Genomic DNA, 24,171 nt, shown 5'->3' with positions numbered 1-24,171 from the left:
ATAACATTGCTGCTTCCATTATGTGTAGGAGACAGGTTCACAATGAGAAATATTATAGAAACAACTGTTAAAGTGAAGCTGGTTCCATTCTAGTGAGAAATATCAATTAAAGGCGTCTTTGGAGATCAGTACTACAACCTTAACACTTAAAGGTTGTAAAATTACTGCAAGCAATTACCTAATGGATCATCATCATCATCATCAATTTATATTTTCTCTTCCAATGTTATGTAAATGTGCATTTAATCTGAAAACGGCATAAAAAAGGAAAAGTGGAGATCTTGCCCATAGCAACCAATCAGATTCTAGCTATCATTTTATCTAGTAAAGTCTATAAAATGATTTGCTGGAATCTGATTGGTTGCCATGGGTAAAATCTCCAATCAGATTCTAGCTATCATTTTATAGACTGTACTGGATAAATGATAGCTAGAATCTGATTGGTTGCCATTGGTTACACCTCCACACCAAGTGGCCTTGATTTTTCATGCAGCAATCGATGTTGTGCAGTCCTGTAAGGTCTACAAAGCTGTAGCCTGACTGCCATATTGAAGTCAGGAAGAAACATTTATACAAACTGTTTTATACATTTTAGGCACAAAACCAAAAGGGCTTCAATGGAGACGCAAGTGTCAGGTGAACTTCAAACCCTGCTTTTCAAACGAATGTCAATAACAAATAGTTATAATTCAAAACTAACCAAGTGCTGAAGACTGGAGGCTGTTGAAGTCTAGGTCTAACAGCTGAGAAGGGAGGAAACCAGAGGACGTATCTTCTCTCTGCTCCTGGTCTCCGGTTGTTGGGCTTAAAGGTCGATCATTGAAGAGGTTCTCTCCGAACACAGCGGTCCATTCTTTGCCATGGTCTGTGCCATCCAAGGAGGACGTGCTTAAGATCTCATTCAGCAGCTGCATTTCATCCTTCTCCAGAGAGTCCTCATCGGTTGGATCACCGAATGGATCCTTCGACATGGCTTCAAGGAGAACCCAACAGATCATGTTATTGATACGTCACATACAGTTCATAGACATTACAGTGTGTACCTGTGTATACATTAAGGGAGGGCAAACCACTGTACTCTATTTCACATTGCCTAGTGGTCTAGGTAATTGCAAACGTCCTAGTAGACTTAGTTTGTGGTTGGAGTGGGGCAACCCATGATCGGATAAGCCTACACAGTTAATACCATTCTTCTTTTGTACCAGAACATCTTTTTTTTTACCATAACCACTGGCTACTCAGTTATCACTGAAGGACAGGCTCCATTATACCCCGTCACTCAATGGGGCATATTCAATTGTCCGCGGTTTCCGCCGTGGAAAAACCATTACCGGTATTACGGTAATAGAAAGCCGGATTTCAGCTCGCATCTCCCTGAGCCGTGAGCTGAAATCCAGCGAGAAAAGTACCGTAATACCGGTATTTACGCGCACTATTACCGTAATGACGTGAAAATTTTGGCTATAACGCAAACAATTGAATATGCCCCAATGAATGCTGGGATTGGTAATTTAACAAAGTAAAATTGTCCAACATGAAAATGTTGACGAGAAGATATTTATAAAACGTGTAAAACTCACCTCTCTCTTCAAACAGAAATTTCTCTTCCGGTTTGAGATCTAACAAATCATCCAACGTACCTAGGAAATGAAACACAACGTTCTAAGACTATGTCTAGTAAGAGACAATATAAAAATAATATACAGAGTTCTTATTACCATCAAAGGTGGGTGTGTTTTCCTTCTCGGGTTCAGCTTCAAAGGAAACAAGAGAAATAGTAATACTACAAGTTCATAAACATAAAAAAATAAAAACACAAAAACAAAAAAGGAGGAATCTCTCTTTTGGAATTAGGTTAATAGTTAGGATACCACATACATGACAAAAAATGGATGACATTTCTTTTTGAAAATGGCTGATAAATTTAGTAGAAATATGGCAACAAATAATATTTTCCTACATCAGCAGCGTTAGACTAATGAAAACAAATGTCGGTTCATAGGCGGTGTCATGTTATCATTTAAGGGGGGGGATTCAATTGCTTGATAGATTAATATGGATTATAGTCAGTGGTCGAAGTGGAAATTTAGAAGTGGCGATATGGAATATGTAAGTGAATGATATTTTATTATGTTACAATGAAGACAGCAGTAGAAGTGGCGGCATGGCGGCATGGCGTAGTGCCATATACGCCCCACTTCTACCACTGATTATAGTCCATCTCTGCTATTTGCACCAAGTTATTAACTAGCCCCTTCCCCTAAAACAGAGCAGCCATTGCCACTGCGTAGGCTGAACCAGTATTTAAGAGGAAAGAGCCTATTCATTCATTAGGAGCCCCTTTGTGACTATTACTCATCATTCCTAGTGAATTGATAGACTGCTCAGAAATAACAGTCCTAGATAATGGTCTGTAGGGGGCCTATAGGTAGAGCTGCTGCTCATAGTGCAAGGACTGTTTTGGTCTGTATGAGTCGCCCATTTGCCTATTGAATAATCAGAAACTCTTCAGAATGTAAAATAAACAAAAAGTGGGATCAGAATTTACCTGAAGACAACAATCCGATGTCATTCTGCAACTGATCGTCCAGGGAAATCAGCCTGTAAGGAAAAAGGTTTTTTTTTTTTTTAATTCGGTCTCTCTCGCGTTACGGACGTTCATACAAGGACTCAAACAGCAAAGAGAACTACACAGCTAGAACCATTTTTACATACCCTTTAAAATGACAAGGACTGCTTCAAAATAATACAATTATTTACCAATGGCAGAAAACGAGGACCCACACTGAAGCGTATGTCTACCGACGCTATAGGACCATAGCACCCTCTTTATTCATGTAAACGTCTTCATTACCCCTCAGTTTATCTTCATTTATGTAACCATTAATACATTACTGTATGTTTGGATGTTTTTGTTGCATTGATTACAGTGCACTCTAACGCGTTTTACCGCAGAGGTGCAGCTGGAATCTTTAAAATGCGTCCCATTAAATGGCGGTTTGCGGGGAGAAAGTCTGTGCACCTTCCTGTAAAGCGAGGAACTCGCCCTAAATGTGTCCTCTCCAACCCCTTTAAAGAATCTTGGTCTCCAGAATAAAAGCCCCTGGTCCGCTTAACTCTTCCCATTGGATGCTGCCATATTTAGCTCCCAGTAGAACCCACCACATTGGTCCTCAAATCCATGGTAAAACCTGCTGCATTTGCATATAATCTAACTAGAAATTTGGAATCGCACTAGGAATAGGACCATCCTCATCCCCGAATTCAAAAATATTCAAAATATAATTGCCAGATGCAGGAGAGGGGGTCCTAATCTAACAGGGTGACCATTTAAATCTTAAAGACCAGAGTTAGAACAAAAACAACACAAAGCACTCCAGTCCACTAGTAATGTCTCATATATTAATGTGTCATTTATTCATTATTAGTCACATAGTAATTGGCTAAAGCCTGCAATTGGCTGAAGTACTGCAATATATAAATACAATCACTGTCTTTAGCCAATTACTAGGCAAAACATTAAAAACCAAGTAAGAAAAAGTGAAAAGGTAAGTATAGAAAATTGTGAAATAAAAAAAATCAGAACCCTTCAGTGGATACCACCTTATGTCCACACATTGAATGATTTTATTAGTATGTACAGTATGTAGTAAGCGTTAACTTGTCACTCCTATCTTGTTATATGCAGACAATTAGGATATAGGAGTTAACAGTTGTTCATTGGCCTTCTTAGAATTTCCTACAGTCCACACATTTTATCCACTGTGTAATTTGGCCAATAGATAATGTATTAGTCTCTCCCATCTGGTTATATCCGGAAATCTTAGGTCTAGGAATAAACAGTTGTTATAATATGTTGTTCCCTCAAAGGGTAATGTATATATAATGATTACTATCAACACATGACAGCATTAATGTCTCATGTCCTTCAGAGTCCTGCCATGCTATATCTCTATCTATCTATTATATATATATATATATATATATATATATATTAACCTACAAGCGCCTTATATATTGTGGACTGATAACACTGGTGAAGAGGCTGGCAAGGGGTCCTGCCGGGCATCATATAGATGCCATCTGAGGTGCTCCCCTCTGTGGTGTCTGTGTGTCCACTAACACTGCAAGGAAGCCCCAGAGTGAGGTGCGCTGGGCACCAGAATTAAGTCTTATTTAGAGGGAAAGAATATCTGGGGGTATATTTACTAAATTGAGGATTTGAAAAAGTGGAGATGTTGCCTATAGCAACCAATCAGATTCTAGCTGTCATTTTGTAAAATGTAATAAATAAAATATAGAATCTGATTGGTTGCTATAGGCAACATCTCCACTTTCTCAAACTCGCAGTTTAGTAAATATACCCCCTGTTGTTCTAGAGGAAGAGGGGGAAACCAGGCTACTAAGGTGAGGCAGGAGCAGAAGTATCCATCCCTAGAGACCTTTAGAGCCCTATAAAAACTTAACTATGGGGCCTCAAGTTATAGGTATCCTACGGCCTCAACCCACATCTGGTTTCTCTGTAACTTTTCATGGCTTCAATGACAGCCAAGTTCATAGGCCGCTTGATGTTCTCCCTCCTTTACAGTATTGGGGATTATCGTCAGTGAATTGTAAGACTGACGCATTTGCAAGAGTTGTGGACAATCTATGTGGCAGCTATTTGAGAACATTACGATATTAGACACAAGCGGACCGTCGTGGCCAGTTGGGAGTGGCCAGGCGCCCTCCATCAGCAAGTGACAGATTGAAGCTTCATCCAGGGCCACGGACTGCCTAACTGAGAAGGGAACCTGAACCTTGAAGGACTTTGTTGAACCTGAAAAAGGACTTTGCTGAAAACCACAAGAGATAGAGAGTTGACCTAGACCCCACCTCAGACAGGAAAAGAATAAATGTATTTTGGAACAATATTTTACAAATGTTAGATGTATAGCCAAAATACAGCGGAGGCTGAGGGACGTTTCTGGTAGACCTCTTGTTGGAATGCCTTAAAATGAGGTAAAAGAGTTTTTGTTTTCCTTTCTTTGGTTCCTTGACTTTTTTATGATAAACCTTTTTACTCACGTGGAAGCGACAATAATGAGGACCATGGTGCAGCCTCGTTAAACAAGTCCTTCATAAGAGTTGGTGAAATCTTCCTCATACGACGACACAATAACATTACACATTTACACAATACTCCGATATACAGTGGCTGGATTTAATAAAGCACAATGCAGTGTAGGTTTAACATTTTATTTAACGTGTCGGATGCGACAGACTGAATCATTTGTTGCAATTTCTGCTACTTACGGATCCTCATTCTGTTCTTTGGGAAGGTTTTTCTTGACTTTTGTTCTTTTCTTAGATTGGTTACTAAGTTGGTCAACGGGATCCTGTAAACTCTGCACCAGAAGAGGGAGAAAGAAGAGAACAATGTTAGTTTACAGATCCACAGTTTGCAGAAGGAGGGAGCCCGATTCATCTCCAGACCCAAGTCCCAAATCTTGCGTGAAATTACCCTGTGCGCGCAACACGCGTCCATATGTTAATGACACTTGCGACTGCCTACGGATTGAAGTGCGGAACGGGGGTGAGAAGGGGCGTATATACATAAGCAATGTACAATCAGGGCGAGCCGAGGTCAATCACACGCACATTCGTACGATTGAAACTATGGGCATCTGTTAGGTACGTGTAGCCATATCACTGGTACCAGCTACAGGGCCGAGTGATAGTGATGACTACACATACCCATGCTAGAACATGTGTTTGCAAGAGAAACTATAAAAATTCATTTTAAGCACAGTACGCATTAACATCCGGATTTATGGAAAAAATAAAATAAGTTGTTTTTACATATATTTTCATTAATGATTAGAATATTAATAGTTGTAAATTAATTGCATGAAATCTTTTGCATGCGTTCTGATGGGACTTTATATTTTACATATACATGTGTATCCTGCAGTCTGTTCTGTCTAGCCACCTCAATTATACAGTGCCCCAGGCTTGGAGGGGGGTTTCCAGGCACTAGGAACCCCCCCTCGGTTTGCCTATGCACTTGTACGTCAATATACAAGCAAGTTACGTCCGATTTTTTTTATTAAATGCAAGCTGCATTCACATTGTGTTTGAAGATGAATAAGGCCCAGAATCATATTATACTTAAGTTAATTACATATATAAATATCTTTATCAGATCCTGGATTGTGACTTTTTTAAACATTTCTTGCTGAAAACATCTATAAATCGCACTGCGTACAGTAAAAATGTCTCAATTTGGATCATGTGCTTATTACCATTATCCTTTATTTAAAGCAGGACGGTGGCTAAGTGGTTAGCACTTCTGTCTTACAGCACTTGGGTCATGAGTTCAATTCCCGACCATGGCCTTATCTGTAAGGTTTGTAAGTTTGTATGTTCTCCCTGTGTTTGCGTGGGTTTCCTCTGGGTGCTCCAGTTTCCTCTCACACTCCAAAAACATACTGGTAGGTTAATTGGCTGCTAACAAATTGACCCTAGTCTCTGTGTATGTGTGTGTGTATGTTAGGGAATTTAGACTGTAAGCCCCAATGGGGCAGGGACTGATGTGAGTGAGTTCTCTGTACAGCGCTGCGGAATTTGTGGCACTATATAAATAAAATGATGATGATATAGCACATAGTACACAATGATTTACAACCACAGTATGTCCAAGAAGAGCTTACAATCTAATTTCCCTACCAAAGGCGAACACGTCAGTCTGTTTGTACTGTGGAAACTCAGACAAACCAGGGAAGAATATACAGATAGTATCTCTGACATTGAACCCTGGGTTAGATCTGGACCAGGGTGGTAACCTCTGTGCCTCACAAAAATAATACATCTGCCAACCTTTTCTTATCCAATGAACAGAGCAAAATTAAAACTAGTACTGAAATAAGATGTCAAAGAAATAACCAGAGAATGAAGAATTTGAACTTCCTTTAATAAGATAAAAAGCACCAATGTACTGGTCAAGATGGTCAGTGTTTTAGGATATAGCGAGGGTTCATTTGTCATAATTGTTCTTAATAAAATTATTTAAAGAACGTTTTATTCAGCCACATATTTAAAATGAGCAGATGTTGCAACACAATTAACGTTCCGCTACATATATCCTTTGTGTTCTTGGTGCCACACACTGTTCTCTGATTGTTACCCAAGTGTCTCCCTTAGAACCAAAGCACGCAGCCTATTGTAGTGACATCACCATAGCAGATACGGTTTATTACAACGACTGCACTTGGCACAAGGAGACACTGATTACAGGTTACAGTGACACTAGTACCTGGGAAAGTGAAGAGGGGAGGGATACGTACTTGTATAACAGACTACACAATTAACATCTTACCCAATGCTCCAGAAAAGATAATTTTGTGCTCTTGCTTTATCTCCCAATGGTATCATATCACATGCCCATATATACCTTTGTGACAACGGTCTTCATCTCCTAACCTCCAAAAGCCCCCATCTACAGAGACAATGCCGATGGCTCTCCATTGCATGATATAGTCTGCAAGCACACCTAAGTTTTTGTTTTTTTTATTAAAATTTTTAAAATGAATATTTTATGAATCAAGATACAGCCACTAGAGGGCGCATCGGTCAAGATTCAGACAAGCAGAGGATTGATCACTGCCGAGCAAATGCTGGTGGATCTATATATCTCTGGGCACAAAAGGAAAGTATAATAATCACTATGCCTAATGCTGAAAATAAACTTTGCGAACATTATTATTAGTAAATAACTAAGTGGTATATTTAAACCCCATGTCCATTTCTCCCTGTTTATTAACGCACAAAGGAAAGTAAGTATAGCGCAGTGTGGTGTGTGTGTGTGTGTGTGTGTGTGTGTGTGTGTGTGTGTGTAATCTCCCTGGATCCTGCCAGAACACGGCACCTGTTCTCTCTGTTCTTCTGATGGGGAAAATTGCAGAGATATCGCTGTGGTTTCCGGAGTTGGCTGGGAAATCAACATATTTATCAGAACGGTTCTTGGTCGTGACTACAAGAATAACTCCCCAACAAACAAGCGCACAAGCCTGAAAACGGTCACAATAGTAAACAATATTTCTTCCTCTTATGCCACGAGTTCAACGCCCACACGAGCTGGGAATTAATGACGCTGGAAACCAGCAATATCTTTTGGTGTAAGGTTTTCTTTGTCACTCGTTTTATTAATGAACATATTTTAGCAACCGAACAAACTGTGAAATAAAATAAAAAGTGTCCAAATGTAATTCCACGGAAGCTGAAGCCGTTTTATATCAACTATATTAAAGGGACATTCGTCGGATTGAGAGACAGAGGACATCACGGACGACGCGCAAAACAATTTTGTTTTGTTGGGGAGCACAGTGGCCTAGTGGTTAGCACTTCTGCCACACAGCACTGGGGTCACGAGTTCGATTCCTGACCATGGCCTTATCTGTGTGGAGTTTGTATGTTCTCCCCGTGTTTGCGTGGGTTTCTTCCGGGTGCTCTGGTTTTCTCCCACACTCCAAAAACATACTGGTACCCATCTACAGTAAGTATTACTAGCCGTAATCATGGTGAAGCAGAGGTCTAGAGTCACTGGGGAGGGGTGATGGTTAACTGACCAATTTGTCAAGAAAGTCATCAAATCATCCTCAACATGACTGCCAATGGGACTCTCTGAAGGTCTGCCATAATTCTAGTTATTTATATGGCAATTCAGGAACCACTAACAACTAATGAAACCCTTTTATTATTATCCTTTATTTATAAAGCACCAACATATTCCACAGCACTGTACAATTAGAAAATGTGTTTTGTGGAGCTTAATCTCCCTACTACCAGCACTCTAACACACAGGATAAGAGGCCACATAACCTACCAGCATGTTTTTGGCCTGGTAAGGGGAATTACCCTATTTGTACACAGTATAATAATGTAATGTACAAACACAAATTCGTTTTTCATATAAAATATAATCACACACACACACACTCCACGTTTGTTGTTTACCCCTTTAAAATCAGGTGGGCGTCTTCTTTCCTCCAGTAATCCAACTGCTGCCTAAAGGTATCATTATAACTGCGCCAACTCTTCAGTACCAGCAAGAGATACGCTTCCTAAAAGGTGTATCCGATTGTGTAACTGTTCTGTGAATATACCCTCACTGCACTTGGCAAATGCTTGCAACCCGCCGCATTTCGCCTCTCCAAGGATAGGGGGACTCAAGTCAACAATACACAAAAATGTATATACGGACATACACATACTACACCTTCTTGGTGCACATGCGCAGTACAGAAATGTGTATCTTGCACAAAAAGAATTCATTTGAGCCCCTGTATGTTCATTTAATCTTGGTATATAAATGTATTTGCATGGCTATGCATTATATCTAAATACTAATTTCTACTGATTACTGCGGAATATAGTTTTAAAGGTTGATTTTTTTCCTTATGCTCATTTGTATTAAATATATTCTATAACCAGAGTTAAGCGTTACTTAAAAGCATACGACATACGGGACCAGTCAACCCCCACATAAACCGACACTGTACCTTTAAAACATCAAATACACATCTATATAGCTGACAGAGAATTCTGCTATTCATTTCTCTCTCTACAGGACACAGTGGCCGGCGGCCATGTCATTCAGGAGACATTTTGTGGGAGAAAACCAACACAAAAATGAAGCAGAGGAACTCAACAGGAACTTACAACATCACTGAGACGCTGCTTCTCTTCAACGCGGACTACCGCCACAAAATGGCTCCCTCCACGCATTGTAGGGAATTGGTAGTACTTTAGTATATTATTTAATAACAAAATACTATATATTAATATTTAAAGACAAAAAAAAATAGATAAATATGGGACTAGAAAAATAGCAAAGCTACTAACAATATCATCATAAATTGACCTTTGGGACATACAATAAAATTCCAAAAATATAAATGCATAAAGAAACAAACAAAAAACAAACCATAAAAGATATAGCCTACATGAATAAAATGCAGTACAGAGCAAATACAGAACTCCAGAGTGATGTGGACAAAGGAAGAATATACATGGACCCTATATCCAGGAACGTTTATAAGTGAATTAGACCCGTGTGCCAGAGGAGGCTGGGCCAAATATCCCTGGTTGGTATTATGTCTGCCTGTCTAGCTGTAAGCGGGCCCACCTTGCCCCATGGGGGCCCCAGACATGTCCGTGGCTATATGATTGCTGGACAAATCCCAGGAGGCAGGTGTAGCCAATATGCCTAGAATTGGACTTATGGTACCTAGCTTTTTGGGAATAATTTCTACTTGTGGTAATAAACGCACATCTTCCTCAGTAGAGGACCCTGCTGGCTCCATGACTTGTCTACCTGGATTGTACATTATTTACCCACCCCATAGTAGCCTCCTGTAGACCAGGTCAGTGGCTGAAATGCCCAAGACGTAAATATTCCCACTGAAATCCCGCTTACCTTCAATGTAGTGAACTCATACGGCTGGTAGCCCTTGAAGCTTTCGTGAATTGCTGCCATCGTGTGGGAAGTTTTCTCCCAAAAGTGTAGTAGTGTTGTCTACCAAAGAAACAAAGACTGATTTTAATAGCAATAGATGGATTATAGTAATGTTAGAAAAACTATGCACAAATCTAATGAACATTCTGCACCCCTAAAGCCCAGGAAAAGAACAGAAGCGCGATTTCAGTCTGAAGAGCTTGCGGCTGCGAAGTTTTGGACACTTTGGAGTTTAAAATGAGATTGTAAAACGCGTCATTACCTGGTACGTAGTCAAAACGTGAGACAATAGATTGCATCTGCTGGCTCTGAGGAGGTCAACTTTCTCACATACATCTGTTTTCAGTCTATCGAAAGCAGCTTTGGTGTGACGCACTTGTGCCTGGACCTATAGAGGAGAAGAGGACGATGCTGTGTATACAAGATGCTCCTTATAAATAGCTACCTTTCCCTTAACACATACAATTCTGTATTCCATTCAATTCCATCTAAAAGGCAACTAAATCCCAAATTTGTCAGAACCGACAAAAAAACTCCAAGAGGCAGATGTACTAAAACTTCCAAAAAGGAACAATGGAGGTGTTGCCCATAGCAACCAGATTCTAGATATCTAGTACATTCTTAGAACCAGATCGGTTGCTATAGGCAACATCACTTTTCCTTTGTAAAAGTTTTAGTAAAATCTCAAACTGTCATACCCTGCAAGTATTATGAACAAATCTAACTACAGAGTCATAGGGGGGTACCTAGTAGCTTGGGGGTAGGGGGTGTTTGAGAGCTGTTGTCTTATTCTGCCCCCTACTGGAGGCCATTATAATATTACCATAAGACTACGCAGATATGAGAGTTGGAAGAAAAATGCTGTGTTACATTTCATTGTACCTTTCCACTACAATTTTGCTAAAAACAAGAGTAAGAAAAAAGTTGTGACACCGACCTATACCCGCTGAGCAATGAATCTAGAAATTGACATTTTTATGATAAAGTAATTGTGATCAGAGCACAAAATCACGCAGAGAGAACAATCCTAAGAGAAAGATATATAATTGCTCAGTAGAAAATGTATCATTTAAATGTTATAATTACATTTAATTTGTAACAATGAAAAACACTTTCAATATTTCACATTTATACTGTGATATTTTCATGATTTGTGGCTCTATTCCCCCAGAAATGAATATATCTCTATCTATATCTTCCACAGAGACTGCAAGCCATTATTTCATCCAAAAATCACCAGTCTGTGACCCAAGTCCTGCAAACACTCTTATGTCAAATCCAATCAGGAACATACTTTGACAATTGCTGTGCTACCAAATGCTCCTGTAGGGAGAGCAGGATGCTCGGACACCGGGGAATGGATGTAGACCGGAGCATTATCACCGCTTATTCTAAGTGTGGAAATATAGTAGTAGGGATTCCTGGCACAGATTATAACAATGCAAAATCTCAAATTCTAGGTTTATAAATTGGTCCACAAACAACCTCAGTTATATAGCTATTTGGTTAAAAAGACCCCAGTGTAGCAGTTGCCAATATAGCCTCGGGGGCGGGGGGAGGGGGGGGGGGATAATTTAAAATAAATACACTTGGCCATGACAGGTCCTATGGCTGGCTAGTGCATTTCCAAACAAGAGCTTCATCATGAAGATCAAATATAATTTAATTGAAATCAAAGAACAGGTTAATGAAAAAGCATAAACCAGGAGCATAAAATAGTTCAAAGTCTTTTAATTCTCCCATGAGCCCTGTCAAGTCCACAGTAAAAAAAATGGAAAGAACAGGCTACAACTGTGAATATATTTAGAACAGGCCGATTTCAAAACTGAGCACCTCACAAATCTGCACTTTATAGAAGTGTGGCAAAAAGAACACCTCACATGCAATCATGCCCAGGGTTTGCCAGTAAGCACGTGGGAGACTCTTCTGACAGCTGAAGACTCTATGGTCTAATGAAATTAAGACTGATATTTTGAAAATTGCTGTTGAACAGTCCCCATTCAACCTGATTAAGCACAAGGGGTGGGGTGTTCATACTTATTTCATTCTTAGGGGATTTTTTCATGAGTACATTCATATTTTCAGTGCTAACAATTCTTGAACTGAATTCCACGATATAAGAAAAACAATTAAAAAGAGAAACCTGCCAAAGGGGGGGTGAATACTTTTTATAGCCACTGCATGACCTTCATCATCATCAACATTTATTTATATAGCACCAGCAAAATCCATAGCGCTGTACAACTGACCTTGTAGATGTTGTGACCCAAGCCAGCAATGATCCTTCCTTATACCTACCTGTTACGTACACACAGTAAGTAGCCAATCTACGTACTAAGCCAATATCACTAAGCATGCATTACTAATGAAGTGGGCAGAATGTGAGCCTCAATGACGTGAATTGCATGGAATCGTGTTGGTTTGACCCCTCCACCATGACAAACATGTTGATTTTGTCGCGGGAGCAGAGCCAAAGTGACGCGATTACCGTTGACCTGCCCCCTTCCACTCTCCAGCCACGCCCCCTTCCGGGGAGGGGGCGTGGCTGGAGGCGTGCCTTACTAGATGGGCTACAATACCACGAGCTTACGACTATTGTATTCTGAGGAGAGCGTATAAAGAACAAAACTACAATAAAAGGTTTACAATTAGTAAACCATAAAATCATTATGTTGTTGCTCAGCTTTTAGCAACAATATGTGACTCACACAGCAAACGCTGTAAACCAATCTGTACTACACGGACTGTACGGCTTCATGCTCAGCAAATTCAATAAAAACGCATCAGCCGCTCTCACAGGAACTATATTTAGGTTGGTAAAGCCCGGTCTACGTGGAGAGCAGCAATATATTCTGTAAGTGATTACATTAATGTGTTGCCCACTGTCTTCTCACAATACATAAATCTACCTTTTATACACTTTAGCAATCAGAGAAGACCAGGCCTGGATCTAACATTAGACACACTAGGCCTGTGCCTAAGGGCTGCCGAGGCTGAAACGAGCCTTTAACCAGCATCATCCAGACAACAACACGTATTCCACCCATCAGAAAACAGAAATGAACCAATAAGGCCAGAAAAATCAGTGGATTCACCGAAATGAGGAAATGTTAAGTGAGAGGTCATGAATATAATTTAATTGAAAATTTTTTGAACTGCGCAGGATACTATGAATACATTCCGCTTTGTGACATGACTGACAAGCTACGGTATGTTTTAGGTAAAGGGCGTGGTCTGTGGATAGGGTGGGTCCAAAGGTTGTGGCCTAAAAGCCCTCAAGAAATCAGCAGGGCCGTAGCACCTCTAAAAAAATTAATTTATAAAAAGTTATTGGAGCCAAAAGTGATTCCCTTTAACCCTCGGGTTTAGGCCTGCAAGATTCTGTCTAAGAAGTCCTGTTGGATCACTCTCCCTTCTCATATAGCACAATAGTGCAGGAGCTCCCCAAATTACTACACTGGGTGGAAGCATCTAAAGAATCGGACTCTGCCCACTCCCAATTCTGGTTAATTTTATGTCAGCAAACAAAGGTTGAATTTAGAAAGACTGCAGAAGGTTTTGACTAATTTATACAATTATAACTACTAAATTCCCTCTCTCCTTACTGGTCTTCCCCAAAACAGACTCAAACCCCTACAATCTATTTGCATGCAGCGGAAAAATTGATTTTCCTTGCAAATTATTCCTCTGCTGAACCACTCTGTATGTCCACACTGGTTGCCTGCTCTCTACAGAATCCAATATAAAATACTTTTACTAACCTACAAGACCATCAACAAAGCTGCACCAACATATATCTCCTCTCGTCTCAAAATATCTTCCAACTCGGCAACTCCCTTCTGCACAAGATCTGCGTCTCTCATCCACCCTCATTACTTCCTCCCATTTCCGGTTACAGGACGTTTTTCGGGCTGCACCCACTCTATGGAATTCTCTCCCTCGCACAATAAGACTTTCCTGTAGTCTACAAGCGTTCTCTGAAAACCCACCTCTTCAGACAAGCTTATAATATTCCTCAACCACCCTCTTAACCTCACTACATTACCCTATTACCATCCGTTGCACAATTTCACACAAGACAACTACCCCCTGACCAACATTGTTGTGTGACGGGATCATTTAGCTTATGAGTCACTTTTACCTTTACAGTCTGGCTGGACCGAAATGCAAAATGTAGACTTAACGTCATGTATCAAACTCCCATTGTCCCATAGATTGTAAGCTTGTGAGCAGGGCCTTCTCACCTCTTTGTTTATTAGTTTACTGTGTTTGTCCCCAATTGTAAAGCGCTACAGAATATGTTGGCGCTATATAAATAAATGATGATGAGAATACTAAATTCCCACCTCATTCTGCACGGACAAATACTACTCTGTCTAGAGTCCCTGGCAGTGTTGCAGTGTATAGTATGACAGTCATTTCATGCAGCCTGACAGCGCAGTAGAAGGTTCTGTCATCGATTGCACCATCTGCAATTTCTCCTCTGAAGTTGAAGTCTCCACAAATTGGATTCAGGTTTTCACGGAGTGTAATGAACACCCCTCCTGTTCGACCTCTAATTCCCTCTTCTGCATAATTGAACAGATGAAGAGGAATCTCGGAGGGGAGCATCAATCTGTGAGCCCTGACGTAATCCCTTCCGATGAGCGAGTTTCTATATTTAATCTGCGCCCTCTAATCGATGCCGCCACAAGCAGAGGGTCTGCAGAGAGGTAGAGGCTGCGCAGGAGCACCGGCTTCTCAATGCCCATTAAGTCTGAGGATTTGGCTATCGCTGTGTACAGACACGATGCAATAATTAGGTTCTAGAATATTCACCTCGTCTGGAGCGAATGGACTTATTGGGAAGCATTTGGTACACTTTAAATTAAATGTGTGTTTAACTATAATATATTTTAATCCAATTACAAATCGTTGCAATGTTTTATACAAAAGTAAAGCATAAACAAGTGTCAGTTCAGTGAAGGATTTTTAATAATCCCCTTAAAAAAGACAAACACATGCAAGATATAGACGAGGATGCATATTAGTGATCAGGTCTTTTGCACATATACAAGGCTGTACCTTTGTTATAAAATGTACCTCTTCGCCTACACAGTAGAGGGCATCCAAGCTCTGCCTCGTGCCTCACTCGTGTCTGAAGCCTAGTATTCTCCTGAACATGGCTGCTCCACTGTATGTAGGCGATAGGTACACGTTAAACCTCTTGTGATAATCTACACTCCCCCTCCTTAAACACAAACACCCCGGCTCACAGCACAGGAATCAGCCAATTTTACTTTGTATTGAAATCTCTGTTTTGCAACAATTCATCGTGGTCAAATTTTTTTAGCAAACAATTATCAAAAACATTTTAAAGAACCAAAATTTGAAAATTACGGTCTACATTCAACAGACCGACTGCTATACTGACAATTTATTTCTAAGAACTTTTTTTGCAATCAAATACATATATTTAGTAGTCACATTTAACAGGTCAGCGCTTACTAACGGTGCACATATTATGCTGGAGAGGAAGACATATAAACAGGTATCAGTTATTTCAGATATGTTATTAAACTTGGAAATACACAAGGCTTTCATATAGACAATGTCAAATAGTGGTCAATACCTATAAATGTATAATTGTGCTGTTGGATAGACATTTTCAGAAATATGGCAGCTTGCAGTGAGCACTTGATTACGGAGTACCCAGAACTTTTTTAGAAAAAAAAAAAAAAGAAAAAAAAAAAAAAAAAAAAGAGTAGGACTGCACCAGTCACTCTCTACTACAACATACGATTTTTGTTTTTAAGATTTAGTGGTGATTCATATAAATACCTTTCTAAATTTTTCCATTTGCTTGTAGGTATCGGGGTCCAGTTCTTGAGAGACATCTTTCATCCACAGTAGAACCCCGCGATATTCAGTCCTGGCCTGTTCCATTCTATTAACAGTCAGCCATGAGTCTGATATTGCTCTGAAACGAAACGTCTCCACTTCCTGATGAAGCCGAGATAGAGGACTTCTCAGTGCCAGCCTGGAAGGATAAGAACATACATCACATGTGTGTCAAGTGGCCAAGGAACAATCACCAACACAATACTCATACTTCTTTACATTTCTATACTAAGCATGGGCTCACACTTTCTCTAACCGATGGTCCATGGGGATTTCAGGTCGACATGTATCAAGTGAGTTTGAAAAGATAAATGTCTGAGCTTTTATTTCTCTACTTATAACAACAGAACTTGACAAACTGCCAAGACTACTGTCCCCTCCCCCCCCCCCCCTCCCATCTGTAATCTATCGATCAAACCCACCGTGAAGGCTTGGGGATCATTCTGCATCAACTGATCCAATTTCTTTTATTACGCTTATTTTGACTAAAATTTAGGAAAGATTTCTAGGAAGACAATACTAAAATATAAAGCGTTATTCTCAGAGCAGAACTGGAATAACATTTTTGGGTATAAATTGGTGAACATGTGAGTGGTTTAGTGGTATGTTACATTATTTTACCTGTTGAACTGTACTGTGTTTTATGTACTGTATATAGGGATGGTTTATATGACCTCAAAGTTATTTGATGTTGTACTATGCATTTGTTTGTGCGTTCATCACAAAATGAGAGAAAATAGGATATAATAATTTGTCCTCACTTATAATAATAAATTGTGGTTAAGTTGCTGATAGGTTTGTGTTTATATAGCGATAGAAATAGATTGGTGGGTTACTTAGTGGATGTGCTAAGAGATGCGTGTTGCCTGGAGGGCGGAGCCTGGTCAGTAAAGGAAGCCGCGCAGGTGTCTGAGAACGCATTTTATGTATCAGCGGAGACTCGCTGTCTATGGTACAAGACAATGGTAGGAAGGTTGTATACAAAGATGCCTCTGAATATCTGTATTGTATAGTCAGAGGTAGGTGTATATGACACAATATGGAGGACAACGTGCAACTTGCATTATCCCTAGTATTTAATTAAAATTATTAATTTCTTGTTTGCATGCCAGATATGCTGCTTTATTAAAGGTAGTGTGTAGAGAATCTGGCACAGTTTTAACATGAGTTCAAATCTAAAAAGGTCCTCTCCCGTCAAGAGGATCACACTGTGAAGTCTGCAAGGAATGAAAACCTTTATCTAGAAGTGACATTTCCGAATGTTACCGGCACTGTATAAACTGTTTGTACATTAGACTTAAAAAACCTGAATATATGTTCTACAGTTCAGTGGAGGTTGGGTACGAAATTCCCATGGAAAAAAAATACTGACACTTATCCTGCAGACTACAGAGTGTCACTATACCTAATAATATACAGTGAAGTTTCTTTTCTGAACACAAACAAAGAGACAATGAAGTGTCCTATAACGTGGGTTTAGGGCAGTGCTGGCTAACCTGCGACGCTCCAGGTGTTGTGAAACTACAAGTCCCAGCATACCCTTCCAGCAATAAGCTGATATATATTGGCAAAGCATGATGGGACTTGTAGTCTCACAACACCTGGAGTGTCACATGTTAGCTAGCACTGGTTTATGGAGGACGTCACACACACCTCTGTTGGGAGGAGAAGCAGAGAGCCTTTCCCGATGCCTGCATGATCTTCCCGGCCCTGGTTTTATCCTGAGATCCCTGGGAGCGCAGGAACTTCCCCAATTCATTCTCTTCTTGTGATAAAACTAAAAGAAAGGAAAAGAGGACAAAACATTAATAACTTTCCCTATTCAATCCCTGCACAGATCAGAGGATGAGGGAACATACTGTTAAATCGTTCTCCACCCCTATAACAAACATGGACTGGGCTGCATTTAGTATACGGTGCAAAATCACAACTGGACAAACCATGCTGCAGTTTAGGGGGAGCAAATGCATTTTTTTTTTGCAGCACACAAACACTGGGCAGCTTTATCTTTACATTGAGATATAAACTGGGGCTAGGACATGTCCCTTCCAAACTCTAAATCTGTTGGCACATTTTTAATTCCCCTCCGGTACAACATGGCTTTGTTGAGGTGCAAATTTTACCTTCTAGCGGATGTACTCTGGTCTTTAAATCAAGCACTTTATATCGGCCAAAAAGTGTGAAAACTATTATTAGGACACATTTATACTGATCGTTTGTGGTTAAATGATCCGACTGCTTAAAAAAAAAAAAAGGTTCTTTAGCCCAAATTCCTGACTGCAAAAAAATCGTTTAACCCCCATTACAATACAGCAAGGAATGTTGCAATTGATTAAAGTCATTTGTTTTGGCTCCTGACAACTCCAGGGAGGTAAAATTTATCAAGGTGCGGGTTTGATAAAGTGGAGATGTTGCCTAAAGCAACGAATCAGATTCTAGCTGTCATTTTGTAGAATGTACTAAATAAATGATAGCTAGAATCTGATTGGTTGCTTCGGGCAAAGTCTAAACTATTTCAAACCTGCAGCTTGATACATTTCCCCCAGGATCTCTATTGATGCACACCTCTAGCACGGAATGCTATGGCCGGCTACTCTTGGGGGCTGCCAAATGGACAGCCCTATTTAGAAAGTGGACCAGCACACGGTTCACTACAAATCAATGAGAGTCAGCCAGTGAGAGCTTACGTCTGATTGGTTGCTGTCATTTTAGTGCAGATCTACAGTCATTTTAATAAAAAAAGCTTGCAGTCCCTTTAATGTCTCTTTCTATATTTTAATTATGTGGAATGAAAAGGAAGCAGCAAAAAAATCATCTAGAGATCTGACCTTCCACAGGAGAGCGCACACACACACACACACACACACACACACACACACACACACACACCAGGTAATACTTACAACAAATCCGCTTCTGATATTGCTCAATGACTTTCAGTAATTCCATACATGTCCTTTGTATTGAATGAAAGAGCTGTTAAAATGAAAATGGACACATAAGGCACTGTTCCTCTTTATATGAAGAAAACACTGATCTACAAACATTTGTAAAGAGGAACATAAACATCGCTGAAAGCTAAAAAAAACAAAACACAAGATCTAAAATAGTTTGCAAAAAGTGTAAATACAACATTAAAAAGCCAATTCCACCCAAATTTGGAGAGTCTATAAGTGAACTTTAATCCAGATTATTACTTTACATGTGGTCTGACGTTCCACGAGATCTGGTGAGTTCCCTGATGTCCGCCACGGTCCAGAAGACCTTTCCATACAGGCAGCGCAACATCAATCAACAGCATTCTGCCGTCAGGGGCAAGAGAAGCATCGCTGGACCGTGGTAGAGTTAGAGGACTCCTCTCGCTACCGCTGAGGCGCCAGACAGGTAGTCTGCGGTCAATGAGAAACGTGCTACTTGCAGGACAGCGGCAGAAATCAGCTGACCAGTCTAATCAGGTGGCAAGACGGAGCCCAGGTAAGTATTACATGGGACGGGATTAATGTTCAACTTGAGGACCACCGCCCAAAAATACATTTTTAGTTTTGCACAAGCTATGACAAAGCATGGTTAGCAGATGTCTCATTACAGAGAGGTTTGGATGAAAAAAGTATTTCTTCTTTTACCATGGAAGTCTCCTGCACTTCTACAGGGTAACTCTGTCCCTAGATGGCGCTGGATAGTTCAATATACTACAACTGAGCAAGAAATGCAAAGCGATATCTCTGAGCAGTAGAAGCAAACAAGCAAAGAATGTTCCCAGCAAAACCAACATTCTACAGATTGTATCTACTGTATAAGGTTCAGATACAGACGGCACAGTGGATTTTATGTTAGTAGTAGTTTAGTAGGGATACTGTGTTTAATGTTGTATTGAAATTACTACTAGTGGTGCAGATCTGGGCAGTGATCTAATATGAGGGCGACAGAAACAATGTCAGTGTCACATTCACAGGCAGAACGTGATGTGGACGGTAATCAAACTACACATTTATTACGCGATATGTAGGATGGAGTAAAAATATTTAATAGAAGGTTATCGTTTTGATTTTTATTCTTTTATTACCCCCTTGCTGACTATACCTTTACCAGCAAACAAGTATCTGTATCACATGGTAAGATGTTAATAAAAATATAAATTAAAAACCTGAGATATCCAAATAGTGGCCCTAGGCGTATTTACACCAATATAAACTAGAGAGCACAAACAACAATAAGACATTTACACATATTTGCTAACAATCTGACTCACTGGGAATAATCTTTACTTTTTACTCCAGCCAAGCAAATCTGATTTATTTTCTCTCTTGGTAGCATATTGGAATAAATGTTTTTTTTTCTTAAATTGAAATACACAGGGGAACGTAGGCAAAACTAAGATAACCCCTGCGCACACACACACACTTTCCCCAAAACAATACAAACTTTTTTGTGCTTCTCCCTGGAAAATTATTTTCACAAAACAAATTAATGGTAAAAATGTGTTTTCTCGTGATTCTTCCAATTGAATATATACCATGTTTTATTTCCATTTGTAGGGATAACAACTGTGTGTACTTAGGTTAGGATTTTGTTTTGGGCCATGATAAAAGGTGTGTGTGTGTGCGCTTATTATTACTTTATATTTTTATTTTAAATCGTTCAACTTTTTATTTTCTCGAGGGGGTGGGGGTGGATTGGTGTAGCTGGTGTATGGTAGAATATGTAAAACACAATTTAACACTAGGGGGCACTGTGGCAGAAATGATCAGGGTCTTTTTAGACTCAGATCCTCTATCTCAGCCTAGCGCCTTAAGGTGATCGCCTATAGCGCCAAGGTTTAGGGTCCGACTGTGACAGTGATTGAGGGACGTTACTCATTCAGTGATTTTAAGGTCTCTGCGGTGCCCCCAGAGTAGGCGCCAGCTGCTGACCTGGAAAAGCAGCAGTCGGCAGCTTCTTACCAGTGAACCTGCCAGTCTTCCATGTCAGTGATGGGCGAGTGTGGCGCTGGGATATGATGTCACAGCTCAGCGCCAAACTCCTAGTCTGGGGGAGAGGGGGAGGGGAATGCCACCCCCTCCCTCAAAAAAAGATAAAAATCCGGGTGTGCAAGGGGGAATCCTCTGCTCCTCTGCGTCAGACTAGAAGTGCGGTGCTGAGCTGTGACATCATATCCCAGCGCCACACCCCTCGCCCATCACTGACATGGAGGACATGGATCACTGACATGTTTATAGTTATACCCTTTGCCAAGTCTGTGTGGAATTAATACCACAGTATATGTCTGATCCCAAAGGAGGTTTCTTAAAACTGGCGGACAAGTAACCTGCAGGAAAGTTTCTGTAGCACACAGCATCCAATCAAATTCTGTATATTTGTCTACCATTAGAAAATAAAAGGTGGATATCTGATTGGCTACTATGGGTTCCAGCACCTTTTTTTTAAATCAGCAGTTGATTGTGCACCAGTTTTCAGAAAGTCCCTCAGTATATCAATCTGGAGTAAAGCAGTGACAACATGAACACCAATGAAAGACTGAACCAGCTCACTAAATTATGAACCAATCTTAGTTTTACAAATCACGTATGGTAAGATAGATGCATTGCATTAGAGTATTATATATATCTGTTTACTGTACAGCTAAACACCACTATATACCAACCTCAAGTTTGGCATCTAGGTCCGAGTCCGAGGCTACGACATGCTCGTCTTCCTTCTTCCCGGTGACCTTGATCAGCGTCTGCTTGGTCTTCCAGTACTTCTGCTGCATCTTATTCACCACCGACTTATCCTGTCCTTGCGCGTAGCGGTCGTAGAACTCTCTGGAGTAGTGACTGGTGAATAAGTCAAAGAGTAGAGTATAATATGTCTGATTGGATTTCCCATCTCTCTAAGATTATGACTAATATTCAACTTATTCATTTTGGACTACAATAAACTGAAATAAAAAGATAAAACAAGATAAGAAAAAAAATGGTGACAACAATCATTGTTTATTTTGTGAATAAATGATTGGGGCACTTATAAAAGACCAAACTTTGTTCCTGTACAAAATTATTTAGAGATCAAAAATCTTCTTTCAGCTAACTTGCAAAAATATTATATTTTTTTTTTTAAGAAAAATTAAAGCCTGCTCCCTGGCCAGTAACTGTAAGAGTGCTCGTACCACTCGCCAGCAGGGGGCATGCATGAGCTGGAATGTCAGGACTAGAAGCCTGAACATTTACAAAAATGAATAAAGTTATTTAAAAAAAATAAAGAAGGTTAAATAACTGAAAACACAAAAAATACAAAAACGTTACAAATTAAATAAATAAAGTAATAATGCTTTCATTTATTAATTATGCAGTTTTGTTGCCTGCAAACGCCATCCAGAGACAGCAGCAGCATTTCTTTGCATGGGTAAGCTTGGTTTCCCATGCAAAGCTACCACTGGCCCGGGGCTTTGTTAAACAAGTTGAAGCCTTAAATCAACCTTTAATAAATAGACTCCTTAGAACGGTTATATCCACTTTTACAAGTGCCTCCACCCCATATAACGGTCAGGTGGATCTCTCCTTCCTATCGACTTAAAAGAAAGAACGCTGGAGACAGGTGTTCCGTTGTCCGCTAGCTGTATCTCATCCTGCGCCTTAATGCCACAAGACGTAGCTTTTCCTCTGTGAAATCGATCCTGGCCCCACTCTGCACGGTGGTCAGGAAGTACCAATAGTATAAATAACACACACATACCAGACTGCTATAGTTGCAGAGGGCTGGGGATAATCAGGGTGAGGAGATGTTCGATTGTGGATTAAGTCGTAGCTATCCTAGTAAGAGGGAGCAGCTGGTATTAGGCCCATAGGGTGGGGGGGGGGGGGCTCTGTCTCCCTTGTTCAAGCACCATGTGTAGGTGTTTTGTTTTTTTTCCTACATGGGGTCCACACAATTGTACGACAACGGCCCCGATGATGGCCAACCCCATTAGGACATCATTTCGGTTTTGGAGGTAGGAGGTATTAGTGCTGTTATGTATCTGTACATAGGTAGTTGGAACAAGACAGCGCACTGCAGATCTAAAGAACAACTCAAAGGGGGGAATTCAATTGACTACGCTACTGCCGAAAGTAACGCAGCTTGTACACTATAACCGATACTATGGTAATTCCAAAGCTGTTTTTTGCAGGGAGCCGCTAGCAGAAATCGGCGTTAAAATTACCGTATGGTGCGCAGGCCGCGTTACTGTAGAAAGTAACTGATATTGAATTTCTCCCCTAGTCTGAAAACTGACCATTTTCTGTTTGCCCAATGTAAACATGGAAGTTTGATCGAGTAAACACTTCCCGCTATAGGACTATGTAGTCTGTATGAAGACTTCTTGCAGTGCTCACCATACCACCGATACATTTGTCTTCTCCCCATAATCCCTTTATCTTCTCCCAAAGCCGCCCTGTCAGTTTTATTGAGGCGATATAATCCTCACGGCAACATGACAAGAAGCAGAAAGGAAGCCTGACGTAACCCTTATGCCGGCTCACAGCCTGCACAGGGGGAGAACACAACACTACCACATACATTCCCGCTACACGCACAATAATGCAAAAGAACCATTTGAGGTTAGTGTCTCCAGCGTTCACTCCAGATAATTTTGCCAGCCGGGTGGCATTAAGAAGCAGCCGGGTGGGGGCAGTGTAATGCTTTGCAAAAATATTGCAAAATGTTGGAAGGTTATTGCCCACACCTGCCAGGACTGGTCAGACTGGTGGTCAGAGGTCTAACACACACTGCTGGCTGTAGTGCTCACATAGTGCATGTTCTAATAGGAGGGACAACGGTTT

The 24,171-nt window shown here is 40.4% G+C and overlaps 1 protein-coding gene across 4 annotated transcripts in view; it reads right to left on the bottom strand.

Annotated features, from left to right (window-relative positions):
* Positions 1-24,171, bottom strand: part of ICA1 (islet cell autoantigen 1) — an 85,793-nt gene that overhangs the window by 2,633 nt on the left and 58,989 nt on the right. For all 4 annotated transcript variants that reach the window (XM_075211751.1, XM_075211748.1, XM_075211750.1 and 1 more), the window contains exons 3-13: positions 22,017-22,188; positions 19,279-19,351; positions 18,029-18,152; positions 16,316-16,514; positions 10,758-10,883; positions 10,457-10,555; positions 5,296-5,387; positions 2,549-2,601; positions 1,719-1,754; positions 1,581-1,640; positions 701-973 (exon numbers count right to left, since the gene is read on the bottom strand). In XM_075211751.1, the coding sequence (XP_075067852.1) occupies positions 701-973; positions 1,581-1,640; positions 1,719-1,754; positions 2,549-2,601; positions 5,296-5,387; positions 10,457-10,555; positions 10,758-10,883; positions 16,316-16,514; positions 18,029-18,152; positions 19,279-19,351; positions 22,017-22,188 (1,307 nt within the window). The remainder of the gene's footprint in view (positions 1-700; positions 974-1,580; positions 1,641-1,718; positions 1,755-2,548; positions 2,602-5,295; positions 5,388-10,456; positions 10,556-10,757; positions 10,884-16,315; positions 16,515-18,028; positions 18,153-19,278; positions 19,352-22,016; positions 22,189-24,171) is intronic.

Source organism: Mixophyes fleayi, chromosome 5, assembly GCF_038048845.1.
Source record: "Mixophyes fleayi isolate aMixFle1 chromosome 5, aMixFle1.hap1, whole genome shotgun sequence".
In the NCBI taxonomy this organism is placed as follows: domain Eukaryota; kingdom Metazoa; phylum Chordata; class Amphibia; order Anura; family Limnodynastidae; genus Mixophyes; species Mixophyes fleayi.
The sequence above is the reverse complement of the archived record's forward strand: the minus strand, read 5'-3'. Positions and strand labels throughout refer to the sequence as shown.